The sequence below is a fragment of the Sturnira hondurensis genome, unplaced genomic scaffold, assembly GCF_014824575.4.
Source record: "Sturnira hondurensis isolate 20B ecotype Veracruz unplaced genomic scaffold, ASM1482457v3 Scaffold0014384, whole genome shotgun sequence".
Lineage (NCBI taxonomy): Eukaryota > Metazoa > Chordata > Mammalia > Chiroptera > Phyllostomidae > Sturnira > Sturnira hondurensis.
The window spans coordinates 826,141-841,226 of NW_028087015.1; the positions used below are offsets into that span (position 1 = coordinate 826,141).

The 15,086-nt window shown below is 44.1% G+C and overlaps 1 protein-coding gene across 3 annotated transcripts in view; it reads right to left on the bottom strand.

Moving 5' to 3' along the window:
- Positions 1-3,681: 3,681 nt before the first annotated feature.
- PIK3R1 (phosphoinositide-3-kinase regulatory subunit 1) overlaps positions 3,682-15,086 on the bottom strand; it is an 82,386-nt gene continuing 70,981 nt past the window's right edge. For 2 of the 3 annotated variants that reach the window (XM_037062824.1, XM_037062826.1), the window contains 9 exons: positions 12,496-12,598; positions 11,621-11,719; positions 11,336-11,516; positions 10,958-11,083; positions 10,047-10,189; positions 9,678-9,854; positions 9,510-9,578; positions 8,682-8,852; positions 3,682-7,649 (listed from right to left, as the gene is read on the bottom strand). In XM_037062824.1, the coding sequence (XP_036918719.1) occupies positions 7,460-7,649; positions 8,682-8,852; positions 9,510-9,578; positions 9,678-9,854; positions 10,047-10,189; positions 10,958-11,083; positions 11,336-11,516; positions 11,621-11,719; positions 12,496-12,598 (1,259 nt within the window). In that variant the 3' untranslated portion in view covers positions 3,682-7,459. Of the gene's footprint in view, positions 7,650-8,681; positions 8,853-9,509; positions 9,579-9,677; positions 9,855-10,046; positions 10,190-10,957; positions 11,084-11,335; positions 11,517-11,620; positions 11,720-12,495; positions 12,599-14,040; positions 14,417-15,086 lie in introns of those variants that run through there. The other variant, XM_037062825.1, reaches the window with a different exon arrangement.

Below are 15,086 nucleotides of genomic sequence, written 5' to 3' on the forward strand. Positions count from 1 at the left end.
TCAGCTATGCCTGCCTGCCTCTTGGCTGGAGCATTGCTTGGTTGCAAAGCTTCCAGGTGTTCATGCCAGCTCTTCCTGTCAGATGGGGCTAGGGACCACGCTCTAGAGTGGGTGGAGCTGTGACTCAGCTCTTCTGCCTGGGTGTGGGAGACCGAGCTCTAGGGCCAGCAAAGTTCCTCATTTGAGGACCCAAATCAAGCACATCTGTACCCTGCCAACTGCTTTGGTCAGACTGCACCACTGCCTTAGATTTGCAGAGAGCAAAGCTGCTGGTTGGGGCTACTATTTGGGCTCTGCAGGTAGAAGCTTGGTCTGCCAAGATCCAAGTGCTCCTTGTTGGAAGGCCCCCTGCTTCTCTCTGTCACAATCCGATGCCTGGCACTAGAGCCCTGCAGATTGCCCTGTGGGGCAAGACCAGAGTAGGGGATCCCAAGAGTGATCCATAATGCTAGGGGCGGAGGCTAGATGTCACCTCTGAGCTCTCCTTTCCCACTGGAGGCTCAGGTGAGACTTCTTGGTGTAGTACTGCATGAGCCTGGGGAAGGGGCGATGCAGTCAGCGTGTAGCTGTTCCTCTTACCCTTGCAGAGCAGCCTCTCTGGGTGTCTGTGGTGCAGGGTTGCTTCCGCCTCACTCCAGTCAGTGGCTTTCTTTTCTTTTTTTTTCCTCTTTGCTGTGAAGGAGCTTTTCAGTTTGATGTGGTCACTCTTGTTCATTTTTGTGTGTGCTTTAGGTGTCATATCCAAAAAATCACTATGAAAAGCCATACCAAATAGCTATCTCCCGTTTTCCTCTAGGAGTTCCATGGTTTCAGGTTTTACTTTTAAGTCTTTATTGGAGTCTTACTTTTAGACAGACTTTTTAAAGGGCAAGTTCAGTAAACAGTTTTTGTTAATGAGCTGACACAGGACCAGGTCTTACCTGCCTCCCGCCACGTTCCGGGGAATTCAGTAGGCCAAGCTCTCTGCCTCAGTGCCCTGTGCTTTAGGCTGAAGCACCAAGTGTCATCTCCAGGCGTATTCTGCTCCACATTATCAAGAACCTGGCTGTCCATTTGGATTCACCTAAAGTGTAGCTTTAAGACACCATCAACACAACCAGACCCTAATTCTGCTAATGCTTTCTTGGCTATTGTCACCAACAACACAAAGCCCCAGGACTCAGTCAAAAGCAGTTGTGTGCAGGTGCCAGTCCCATTGTGGGTTATAACTGAGGTCAAATTGTGAGTTGGAGAACTGGGCTTGAGAGCTCTCATTCAGTTCACCTGTCACAACACAGGCCCCAGACTAGAGGCGGTCCTGGAGACATCCACACTCGTAGCCTTATTTCACAGACGGGGAGTTGGAGGCCTAGATGTGTAAACTGAGTTCGTCACTCTTCCACAGCTGGTTAAAGACAGAGCTGGGACCAGCCTGAGCCTCCTAAGCTGTAAATCAGTCTATTTCTTTCCTGTATACTCAGAGCATGAATTATATAAACTAGAAGGACTATTTTTCAACAATCAGGTGACCTTAAGTAGTCAGTCTCAGACATCAGTGTGGATTAAAATCATCTGGAGAGCTTGTTGAAACAGATCTTCTGGGTCCTGATTTGAGAGTTTGTAGGCCAGGGGTGGGGCCCTGGAGTCTGCACTTCTAACAGGGTTCCAAGCGGTGATGCCAATGCTAATGCTGTCACTGCGGACCACGCTCGGGGAACCACTGGTATAAAGCAGGCCCATGCCATTTCCTGCCATGCATCATTGCCCACTTGTGCACTGTCCACCAGCTGGGAGCCACACGGTCAGATCCTCAGCAGGAAGGGTGACCAATGAACTTTTCCTTGAACTTCTTAGCAGGGGTGTCCAACCCACAGCCCATGGGCCACATGCAACCCAGGATAGCTCTGAATGCAGCCCAACACAAAACTGTAAATTTACTTAAAAACGTTTGAGATTTTTTTTTGTGATTATGTGTTACAATGTATTTAATGTGTGGCCCAAGACAACTCTTCTTTCAGCGTGGCCAAGAGGTGCCAAAAGGCTGGACACCCCTGTACCTGGTGCGTTTCCCACTTTGTCTCAGCACAGGGGTGAAGAGCTCTGGCCTGAGTGAGACCGCCCAGGCACTCTGCTCTGTGCGCTACCTGATGCATGATCTTAACTCATTTAACATCTCAGTTTCAGTTTTCTCATCTGTGGAAGGTAGTGGGGGTGGGTATTCTAACTCAGTTGTGGAAGGATTATATCACATACTGCCTATGAAGTATTTAATGGAGAAGAATCACTTGGTATATCGATCAGAGACCAGTTGGGGGAAAAAAGAAATTAGTTTAGTTCTTACAGAGTTGAATAAAGAGAAATAGTTACTCAGATGATGGAAGGGCTCAGAATCCAACGGGGGTGGGGGGTGGAATGAGGAAAACCCGAGGCTCAGCAAGGGCAGAAAGCAGCCAGCCACCCACCACCCCTGAGGCTACAGTGAAAATGGGAGGAGGCAAGGGTGCCAGAGCTCAGAAGCCAGAGGCTTCCCTCGACAATGAAGGCTACTGAGAGCCCAGAGAGAGAGTGTGTCTGAGGGGCTGGAGCCCACGGGGACTGACTGCCTAGAAGCCAGAATGCAAACAGCCTGGCAATACAGTTCTCTGCACGACAGGACAGAGCAGGAGAAAAGCGAGAAGTGAACCTCAGGATTATTGCCACCCACAGTGATGCCACTGCTGCCATGACTGTGATTACTTAATGTCCTCCTCTCGTGTCCACGACCAGACCCTGTCTTCATGTCCACGACCAGACCCTGTCTTCATGTCCAGGGTTCTCACTGGGCCTACATGTAAAGTAAGCACCATATACATGCCAAGTGGCATTGCCATGAATTCACTCTGCCAGGAAAACGGATGGGAATGTTATTTCAGATTAACTGGTGCTGCAATGTGAAGCCTGACTCTGGAGGGTGCTTAGCCCCCAGTCTACAAACCCACGTCATGCTCTGCACGCTGCACAAAGCCTTGCGCTGTACCCGCCCTGAGCATTCAAATTATGAGAACTGCAGGACGGAGGCAACCCAATCCCTTAACCAACCATAGCTTGTAGAGTGATTCTGACAGTTTGGAGGGGGGTGGTGGAGGAGAGGGACTGAGGGACAGTGTGCAGTCTTAGGTTTTGTTACAGCGAGGACATGCCTTGAAGTGACACCACCTCGAGGTGTTTTGTCATTAAGCATATACTGAAATTATGTAAATAACATGGATCCAGCATTCTGTGCCAACTCTTAGTGCCCTTCTCGCATTACAAAAGTGAGGTAACAGATTGAGAGGGGGTCGGGGGGAGACTATAGAAACAGCGACTTTCCACAACCCAAAGAGCGAGAGTGGTTTCAGAAATATTTCCTGGGTGATCACTGAAATGTCAAACCATCACTTAAGTTTCAAAACAACCTTTATTCTGTTTGAAGACCTAATACAACGCATTAAAGCAACTTAAAACAACAAGACGTAGCTCCATTAAATCTATAGCTTGAACCAGTTGTCGAGGAGGCACGCTCCCCCACCCCCCACCCGTTGCCTTGTGAAGGCAAAATTACCATTGACCATCACATCCTCCCTCTCGTCAAAAGACCAACTTTATTTTAACAATGTCATATAAACAGATTTGTAAAAACATTGAACAGATTGTAGCTTTAAAAAATACACACATATAAATGAGTTTTTTTTTTTTTTTAATAGCAGCATCCTGGGTAGCTAATGCTATCTCATGGTGACAAGTTTAATGTTAAGTTGGATAGTGTTTCCAGTGAACCCAATTCTGTTCTCTCCCCACTCAAACTAGTATTTTATATAACTAGGCTTTTAAAAAATAAGAATTTGGCATTTTGGAACTTTGTCCTGTGTGAGGCATTGTGCTTTAAACTGCCCCTTTCCTAAGTGACCCTGAACTTGGACTTCAGGGTCTGCTTCCCAGCTGACCTGGATACCATGCATAGCAAAAGCACAGTTGTTAAAACCAGCAGAATTTTCTCCCAATAAGGAACATCAGTAGGACTTTCCCAAACACGTTACTACTTCATCACCAGCTATATGACAAAGCAATTGGTTCCCTACAGTGACAGCTCACATAAACACATTTTGACTTGACACGTTGAAAACAAGGATTTCCAAGGTAAGCGAGTCATCTGGACTAGCTTCTCAAAAGGAGTAACTTTTAAACAGGGAGAAAAAAAGCCAAAGAATCATGAACTTCTCACTTCACTTGCAAACAATTTTCACCTTTATAAGACAAAACAAAGCAAATTCACAGGAAAGAAACAACCCATACACATTTACAAGAACTGTACTAGACATTTGCTTGTTATGCACTTGAACTTGACAATGTGGATCTGTCTTGGCTGAAAGGTGTACTGGAAACACAGTCCATGCACATATACATATATACATATATCAAGGGCCGTGAAGTTGTCAGATGTTGCAAATACATGCCTTTTGCCTTTTCGTGTAGTTACGGTTTTTCTCTCCTGTCTAATGTCGGGTCCCAATGCTCCCACCTCCCCAGTCCTGTCACGGCCCCTCTGCAGCTCAGCCTCGGGCTTTACCTTTGGGAAGCAGCCTCTCTCTCTGGTGGGGAAAATCAATGCACAGGCAGGAGCATGCAGTCGTGTACCCATGCTGTCTCCATTCGTACTGGTGAGCCACGAGACAGTGTTCGCTGGAGACAACTGTCTGAAGGGACCTGGGGAGCTCTGCTGGTCAAACGCCTAGAAGGACACAGGTGGTTGGCACGCTACATGCACTCAAGGCACCTGGCAGAGGTGTGACATCACGGGTGTGGTGTGACACACTGTCACAGGGAGTTAGGAGTCCTGCCTTTGCAGTTCAGAGAGGATCTACCATTTGTGCTTGTGAGATGCAAAAATAAGGCAGATGCTTGATACCATGTCAACTGGTAAAATGTCAAAGCAAAAACACTGACGAAACTCTTTATGAAATGTAACAATTAATGAAATATTCCATCTTAGATCTAATATTTTAGAAATTAAATGAAAAATATTTATACTTAATAGCATACATGGATGTGCTACCAAAAAAACAAAACACCCACCCTAGTTTATAAACTAATACTACCTAACTGACTTCCGTGTGATGTGGAAGGTTTTAAATCAGACACTCACAGACTCAAACCAGGAGCATCCTCGACTGTCTACAGAAGAGAGGGGGCTGTCAGATCTGCACAGTCAAGTTTGAGGGCTGACCGTCTGCTATGAGACTATTGCTCTTGATATGAGTAGCTTCATGTAAAGAGAAAAAAAATAAATTCTACAATTGACTAAGTCTACAACTGCTAGACGGAGTCTTTCAAATGAATTTTAAAAGGAACATTTAAAAAAAAGCCCCTCAACCCCGATATTTGAAGGAAAGAGAAATAAGTGTGAGTAAATCTAATGTTCAGAAAGAAAAACTGAAACTGTAAGATTCTGTTGTGATCTACCAGCAGAATGACCATGATTGCAACTCTCCTGTATCCCTCCCAATACGAACACAACTTCCACTGAGCAGAAAGGCGAGTTCTCCACAGGTGCATTCGGGAGCCCTCCCCCTGTGCCTGCCCTAAATCCCAGAGATGACTCTAGCAGCCCCCCGCCCCCTCCTTCCCCACAGTGAAGCACGCCTCCTACCATCACTCATCTGAGTGAGGGCTGTTGCTAGGATTCCTGAAATGGTCATGACTTTCACAAGCTCCACACAGTACAAAGCAGAGATAGTTAATGATCATGCCTGCTTGCTTTATGATCTAACATGAATGGGAAGCGAGGAAAATAACAAATAGCCAGATAAAAATTTTTTTTTTCAGATCATGCTTTTTCTAAAATGGATGTTGGTTGTCATGGTAGTCTAAAGTTAAAAAGAGACATATTTTCTAAATGTAGCAAGTATACCTCGAACTCACATCCCAAACAAAGGTGGGACGCTGTTCTGGGAGCCTTCCTTCCTTCCTAAGAACTGAAACTATCTGACCAGCTACACTGTGTCAGAGCCCTAATAGGTTCATAACTGTCATAACTGATAGTAAGGAGCAGATTGAAGTGGGAAAGACTGAAGTATAAGCAACTTCCCTCTGCAGTTAGGTACTTTTTCTCCAATCACGAGAAAGTGCATTCCACCAGGCCACCCCCCACCCACCTGTACATCCATAGCTACATCCCCTCCCTAGATTCAAGAAGTTCACAATTCTTTATGAAACACACTTGCCAGGTACCGTATTTTAAGAGTCTTGAAACAACATTGTTGAACTCAGCGATACTTTGTCATATTCATATATCTTTCTCTTTTTTTATTGAATAAAGCAGCTTTGAAGCTTATCAGGCACTGCCCAACAAAACATTTAGTCCAAAAAAAGTCTGTTATGAACTTTTTTAACCTTGGGCTAACAGCCAAGTACTCTGTACAAGAAAAACTGTAAAATATTTCATAGTTTTAATTCTGAAGCCTTTTTTTAAACTGGCATCCTGTACATTTCTTCTTTAAAAAAAAGTAAAAATAACAAAATGAATATTAACACAAAAAACAGGGACAACAGTATTTTCAAGCAACAAAAAGTGGGGTAGGGGAAGCTTATTCTGAAGGTACATTGAAAATTGAGAGAACGACGTAATGAAAATTAAGAATTGCATAGCACTGTGAATTTAGCCTTCAGCGAAACAAAACAGAAGCTATTTGGTATTGATACAAATCCATCTATTTGATAGTCAGTCATCATTATGTACATATTTTATATACTGAAAGTGTCATTTTAAGTCCTCTTTTCCAAGTTCCATTTTTTCCATTGGTGGGTTTTGTTTTTTGTTGAAAAGTTTAAACAAAACGCCTTCTGGCACTTCGCTGCCACGGAACTTCCTCTGAACAGACGTGAGCTGACATTCTCCCGAAGTGTCCCTTGTGAGCCGAAGAGCCTTCCTGCTACACACCGTTCATCTGTTAGAAAATGAAATACTCCACAGCGCGAAGTGCCTGGGTCCACCGTGCACAGCAACACCAGGCCAAACCAGGTTGGACCAAGCGCTCCCAGGCCAGGGCTCCACAGCCCGAACCACTCTCTGGTGTACAAGGTCCCAACTTCGAGCTGGTAAAGCTTCGTAAAGCATTAACGAGCACCATGGGTAAAGGCCTCTTTGTCCCTGGCACGCAGAGATTTTTGCATTTCTTTTTCTCTTTGTGTTGTGTGTTGTGGTGGCTTTAAATTAACCCCAAATTTTTTTAAAAAGGAAAGGAAGGAAGGATAAGCACTCCAGATGAGAAGCGTCTGGTCATCACACAGTGCTAGGCTGCACGTCTTCCCCTACTGCTTTTGTCGAAGGCTCGAGTCCCATTTGGAGACAGACGGCTTGGGGTTTCCGCAGCTCAATTCGCAGGGCAGGCTGGAGAGGAGCCCTGTGCTTTCCAGAGGCCTCAGGGTGGCTGAACTTCAGGAGGAGGTTCGCAGGGCCCGCGCCTCATCGCCTCTGCTGCGCATACACTGGGTAGGCTAGTGTGACGTTGAGGGAGTCATTGTGCTGCACCAGGGAGGTGTGTTGGTAATGGAGCACCAGTTCTTTCAGGGAGCCGTACAGGTTGTAGGGCTCAGCAAAGCCATAGCCAGTCGCCGTTTTGTTGATGACGCAGTGCTTCACCTCGCCGTCCACCCTGGGGAGGAGAGACAGCAAATGCATTTGGACCTTGACAAATCGGGACACCGCAGGCGTTTTTAGCAAAATCACCATCGCCCGACAGTGCACCTGATGCAGGCCAGTCTCCATGTGAGGAGTAGTGCCGGGTTAACAACTGTTAGGCACCTCTGTCCCTTACTGGCTGGGGGACTTGGGTAGGGAACCCAGTCTCACTGAGCTGTTTTGTTCTTTACCTTTAAAAACGGCTGAAAAGGAAGATGATAGTAATGTATGTGTCACAGGGCAGCTTTGAGAAATGATGTGCTTGACAGAATGCCAGGAATGCGGTAAGCACGTAGCAAGTGGCAGCTGCCACGCGTCAGCATCAGCGCCGCCCTGTGACCAGAGTCCTAGTGCTGCTGGTGGTTAACACGACCCCTTCTCTAAGTCTGGCCTTAGAACGGCCGCATGCCTCTCCACCTTGGCATTTCCTCTCTATTCCCTGGCCCTCCCTCTAAGTTCTTCTTACTCCTCCTTTCCTAAAGGGCTGTTTCTCTGCTTCCGGGGGCGGGGAGGGGCAGAGCATAATGCGCTTTTAAGAGCCTTGCCCTTTTGGGGGGCGCTCGCCCTCTGAAGTGCTGTTAGTGATCCACAACTCACTTTTCACCCCAAGTGCACACCAGACTACTGGTAAACAAGAAAGTGTGCCCTATGACAAAAATGTCTTCTCTTGGGTGTAATTGTCTCAAGGACAGTGACTGGGATTCTTTAACTCTGCTTGCCTTGGGAGACAAAACTAAAGAGCCAGCACCCATTCCCATTTTCAAAGATGGGGAAAAAAAAAGACTTAAAAGCAGTTGCAGCTAAAATGCAGTTGCAGCTAAAAAGCAGGTTTCTTCCGACTAGACTCCCTTAACAGACAGGGTTTAGAGTATTACTCCTGCTTCATTTCCCCTTCAGTATTGTTGTACTGCAAGGAACTTTTCCAATCCTTGCCCCCTTGGCTGGCTGCACAAAACGCCTCTTCAGGAGCTGCTAGCGGGGCCAGGAGCTTGCCGGAGATACGTACACCACAGAGCAGGCGTAGCAGCCCTGTTTGCTGCTTTCCCGGACAAGAAAAGTGCCGTCGCGCTTCCCTCGCAGCAGGTTCTCAGCTTTGTTTCGGTTGCTGCTGCCCACGTTCCACGTCTTCTCGTCATGGTGTGGCAAATCCTCGTCATCCTCCACCAGCGAATATTGGCTGAGGGGCAGGAGAGCGGGTTGGTAAGTGAAGCTCAGGGGAACCACCGGCCTGCCCCACTGGCCCTCCCATCACTTCGACCGTGTTTCCGCCCCTTCTGCAAGCACAGCAGACCAGCCCTCATGGTCTCACCCAACCAGACTCTGGGGCCTGAGTTTTGCTCTCATCCAGTTGCACCTTCCGTGTAACCTCTCTGGACAAAGCGTTAGCAGCAGTAAGTCAGCAACTAAGCTCAGAGAGCTGGGAGGGTATTAAATAATCCTGTTTGTCCAGTTCAGATCAGGAAATTGATGGAGGAGGAGGCTTGCCAGTGTTCAAACAACTCACACAAAACACGGGCTTCAGCTTCAAACATATACTAAGCCTGTGTCCTTTTTTTATCATTATTGTTCCAAACATGTTAGGATTTTTTAGATATTTAGGGACACCCTTATGGACACAGAACAGCCTTATGGGAAAAACATAAATCTCTATCTGTCCTCCCTAAACTTTCCCTTTAAAAAATTCTGGATAACGAGACTGCGTTTACACATTTCCTCCTACAAGATGTTCCAAACTCAGTAAAACTCCTCACTTGTTCTCTAAATAAAGCAAGTCACGCGTTTTCCTAAAATGAAGACAATCCCGTGCTGCCTCCCATCCGTGGCAAGGACTTACTCCTCCGTGTTCTCGTTGCCCAGCCACTCGTTCAGCTTCTTCTGCCGCACGCCTTTCTGAGTCAACCACCTGAAAAAGAGTTTCAGAGGGAAAAGGCACTCAGAATGTATCCTCGATTTTCGCCGTTCCCCAGCACCCCCTGACAGGGCTCTGTCCCCGACAACGTACATCAAGTATTGGTCTCTGGTCTTTCTCAGCTGGATGAGGTCTGGTTTAATGCTGTTCATGCGTTTGTCAATCTCCCGATACTCAGCTGCCTGCTTCTTCAAGTCTTCCTCCAGCCGTCTTCTGCTGTCCACAATTTCACTGATTCGAGACTTTAACTTTTCATAATTATGCATAATCCTACAGGGAAGACAAATGCATCTGTAATTGCCAAAGTTCATCATGAAGGTTCCCCTCAGGTAAAGAATGCTTCCGCTCCCCGCTGCTTTTTTAATCATGCAAAGCTGTGAAAGGGAGATCACGTTTAAGCAGTTTTAGAAGATGCTGGTGATCTCTAGCACAGGACAAAGGGGATACTCGTGGCTGACCAACCTTTGTATTTCCTTTTCATTGCCTTCGCGTTTAAACTTTTCTATGTACTCTTTGCTGTAGCGCTCCTGGGTTTGGCACTGTTCTTCAAATATTTTTATGGTTTCATTAAATGCTTCAATAGCTGTTCTTTTCATTTGGATTTCCTGCAACACAGTTTTAGCAAGACCATGTCACACCTTTGGTAGAACAGGCAATTTCTTATTGCAAGACACTCCCAGGACATGTGCTCTGTATAATTATCTAGAATGTAAGTACTTTGTTAGCAAGGTGGGACTCTAATTCATAAAAACCCACTAAAATACTGCCACACAATAAGCACACATTTCCTTTGGGAATTATTCCAGTCTACAGAAGACGATGGTTTGACAATTTCCCAAGTTTTCATCTGTGTTAAAGCCGTCCCACTTTATCAGCAGTTCACGTCATGCACGTGGCCTTCTGCTCCCCCTGCCGGTCCCAGATGCAGGACGGCCCCGAGAAGATTACATCTCCAGGAAAACAAAACAGTGAGTGCCACCCTTGTTTGTCATGGCAGAGTACATAATGGTTAAATGTCTGTTCTCGAGATCAGACAATTCTGTGGCACTTCCAATTATTATTAGCTCCCAATCTAAAAAGAACTGTTCAACCAAGAATGATCTCAAATCAACTTAAAACTCAGCACCCTCTTCGTTTATTTTGTGAACTTAATTTATTATTCTGATAGTTACAGGCTTCATTTACAAGGTTTCAAGACACAATGAATAAATTACTAGAATAATCAATAATGATTCACAAATGATCTCTTCCCCTACTTTATTTACAAAAACTCTCCCTTCTTTACTCTTTTTTTGGAAGTTGACTATGATATGTGTTATGTTTTAATAACTAAGACTTCTAAAATTTTAATCTGATTTTCACAGAAAACTCACCTGGGAAGTACGGGTATAATCCTCATATAATCTATCATATTCCCGACTTTTTTCTTGAAATTGAGTGTTATATTCATGTAATTTTTTCCCTACAGCTTCGATATTATCTTCTTTGACAACTTGATCCTAGAAGGATCAGAGAGCATAAGGAAAAGAAATCCAGTTGGTTAGGTATTTAATCAATTAAGAACTGTTTAACAAGATATCTAACGTGGAAAAATCCTTGAAGTGTTGTATTCAGCTATTCCAAATGCAATTTTGTGATTACAAGTATAGAGCTTTTCAAATTTCATTACATGTAATTCATCTGCTTCAAAATGTTCCTAAGCATTGAAAGTATCTTATTTAAATAACATAACAACATGAGTATTTGATTACCTGTTGGTACTTGGATACTGGATAAAGTAATTTCACATCCAGCTTGGGATTGTACTGAGCTAGAGATTCATTCCTGTAGTGGTTTATTAATTCAACCACAGAGTTGAAGGTTAATGGGTCAGAGAAGCCATATTTCCCATCTCGGTGAAATATCTTGATTAATTTGTTATTTCCTCCTTTCCTGTAAACACAACATGAACACAATGGCATTACAATTTTCTTTTCAGAAATACACTTGGATGTCAGCCCGGGCCACCCCAGTTTCACCTGCACTGCTTGGCTCACCTTAGTGTCAGAGTGTAATCACCATGCATTTTAGTAGATGCGTCTCGTACCAAAAAGGTCCCGTCAGCTGTGTCTCGAAGTTTTTCATTCACTTCTTCCCTGAGGTGAGAAGAACACGAGACAATGCTCACCTTGAGGGTGTAGTGATTCTAGGTACATTTTTTTTCATAGACTTAATTTTTAGAGTGATTTTAGGTTCACAGCAAAACTGACCAGAAAGTACAGAGAAAGTCTCTATATTCCCTGCCCCCACAGATTTACATTTATTAATTATTTTCAGAGCTTAACAATTTATTCTGTTTATATAAAAAATGTTACAAGCTCCATTTCATTTATAAACAAGTACATGGGAGTTTTGTTTTTGTTTTTAAAAACCCACTTTCACTATTGGTACAACTGTGGTGCAAAGTTTTAATTTATTTTTTAACCAAACACACTAAAAAAAAAATCAGAAAAGCCAGCCATGATCCCAAAGAGCTTTCCTTCCCCGCCTCCTTTTAAAAAGCTAAGAATAAAAATGCCACTTTATTTCATTATGTGGAGGTTAACAACAATGTTAATTCTTAGAGTTTCGCCTGCTATGCAGTGGGTCTCCCCACTGCTGCTCGGCAGCCTCAGTCCATCCTGGTGCTTCCCTGACGACTCGGCGATGACTGGACTTCCTGGGTATTTGCAAAGATTTCTTGTGGCACCCAGCACCTACAGTTCCCCAGTGGCTCAGGGACTGTCTGCTCGCCTTTGGAAGCAAACCAACTATGCTTCATGCTTATGTTGGATGACATCCTAAAAATGCAATTTAGCAAGCTGGTGCTTTTCTTTCCCTTAATGTAACCCCCTCTGTCTCTGGTGAAAACTACGTGTTTCTGTAGGCTTACCTAGAGATATCTCCCCAGTACCATTCGGCATCTTGTAAGGACATATTGTTATTCATACCGTTGTTGGCTACAGTAGTGGGTTTTGGTGGTTTAGGAGGCAGTGCTGTAGATTAAGGAGAAAGAAAAAGTTGTTTGCAACCCCAAACTAAAATTAAACATTTTAAAGTAGACCTACATTTCTTTAGATAAAAGAAGAGTAACTGTGAAATACAGCAATCATTGAGCATTCCATGAAACATGGTAATTTTCTTCCAAAAAAGAAAGAAAAGAGAAAGTCAGACACCTTTCACAGTATGGCTCAAAGAGGAAAGAAACTGAAAAAAGAGAACAGTTTGGACACTAACACATAAACTGGGCTGGCCACGTGAACAGATTTCAGCGTAAACCAGGAGTCATGCCCTTTGCTACTTCCAGGTTCCAGTTATATCAAAGTATCATGTCTGGTCAAGTCTGCCTAACACACAACACCAGGAGCAGACGGGCAGGAGGAACCACCCGGGCTGGCTTTAATTTCCTCCTCTTATTCAACTGTAAGAGAGAAACTCAGTCTCTGCCCTCCACAAATGCTACTGTGGTAAGAAGCTCATCCACGGCAATATGTCTTAGGAGGAGAATTAGGTTTCTCTGATCTTAGTATTTCAGGCACTGTGCTGCCAAGAGCCACTTTAAGAAACTCATCTGTGACCTAAACCTCTTTAGTGTTCCTGTTAATATTCAACTGAACAAACTGTGCTCTATACGCTGACTGATTAAAACCCATATTCCTCTTCCTCAATGTCGAATCAGTGTTCAGATACAACTGGTGACAAATGAACGGCTACAGTAGTCCTGAAATTTTCTTAATTGGGAGGAGGGCTAGCAGAGGGGTGAAATAATTTAGAAGGCAAAATAGTCTAGGATTTTTAGCTAAATTCTAAGTCACATGTTTTAAAGCACAGTTACTATTTTAATTTATGTAAAAATCACTTCAGGAATTATCAAGGATATTTTATAAAGAATAGGACTAAGGAAGGGAGAGCCAACTTATTTTCTCATTACAGTATCTTAACATAAGAGAGAGCAGGCAAAGTCTCACCATTTGATTTAAAACAGTTTCAGGTCACCTAGAACTGAGTTGCAATCGCTGCTACATTTTACAGGCTTTCTAAAGTACCACGGGCTGCCCCTGCACAAGTACACCCCTGTTCCCATCCACTGTCAACAGGGAAGAGCAGCACAAAGGAGGCACAATTTTAATTAAAGGAACGCTACACAACAATATAACCCAGAGAGCAAAAAATCTTAACAAAAGACACCAGTGAAAACTGGCATTCCATTCATACCCATCCAAGTAAGAGTAAGCATTTACCACATACAGCCTGACCTGCTTGCTTCCACAGGCAGTCAGCTGGTTTAATTTCCAAGCTATGATCAAACTATTTCTTATTAAATTAGAACAAATTAATAAAAATAGAAATCTAAACAGGCTTTGTTACAGTAGCTGTCAGAAACAAAATAAAATGCCACAAAATTAACTTGCTTTCCACGAGAATACTGCAGTATTACCTGGTGGATCCATTTCTATATAAAACATCAAGTCTGTGCCACAATTTATATCTGTCTTAGCATATTCTAAGTCCAGGTCTTCCATAGTCCAAACAGTGTTGTACATTTGTGCGAGAGTTTCCTTGGCTGAGCTCAGTTATAAGAAAAGAGTCCGGCTTTCTTTGTAATGGTGTCTTGGAATTCATTTTAAAACCTAAAACCTATAAGGGGCTGCACTGTAACCTATTACATCACACAGCCCAGCCAATCAAGTCGGAAAAATGTCACCAGACCACTCCTGCTTCATCATTTCTCTTCTGTACCAGCCTGAGCACAGCCCCAACCTCACTGAGAACCTACATTTAATAGAACTGCAATGCATACATGCTCATCGCTTCAAAAAGGTGTTTAATTTGACTGTTCTCCTCCAGCAGGGAGCTTCCTAATTCCTTCTTTATTGCTCCGTGCAGCTCTGGTCTGCTCCGCCGTTGGCAAGCTGACAAAAGCTGATACGCTGCAGCACGTAGCTTTTCTCCCCACAGTGCCTCTGGGTTTTTAGATAGCCTGATCATTCCTCGGTTTAAAATCTCACGGACGCATCAAAATGGCACATTTCAGGCATATTTCACAATCCTGAAATACCTCCCCTCTATATTACAAGCAGAAAGGACTCTGGGTATCTCAGTCCTACATAATTCACTGAAAACTCAGAACTTCAACACTGTCACAAATGTACCACATTAGAAAGCACAATGGAAAGGAAGCCCAGAGGCGAAATCTCCTCCTCCACCAAACATCGCAAAGTCAGAACTAGACGGGGTGAACTAACATGGAAAATCCTTAACAGGAACGAAGAGGTCTGTTGGCAGGTATAATCAACATAACTGTCAACATTATTAATGAGAACTTTAATGCTACTGTCTAATAAAACACTGGGCAAGGTAAGCCATGCCTTCCAAATGGAAAGAGACCATATGTATCAGAATGCAGAGTTATCCTGGCCAAGTATTTCTCACCGGTGAGCCCACCCTTGGATTTGCTGTGCTAATACTGCTCGAGGCAGGAGT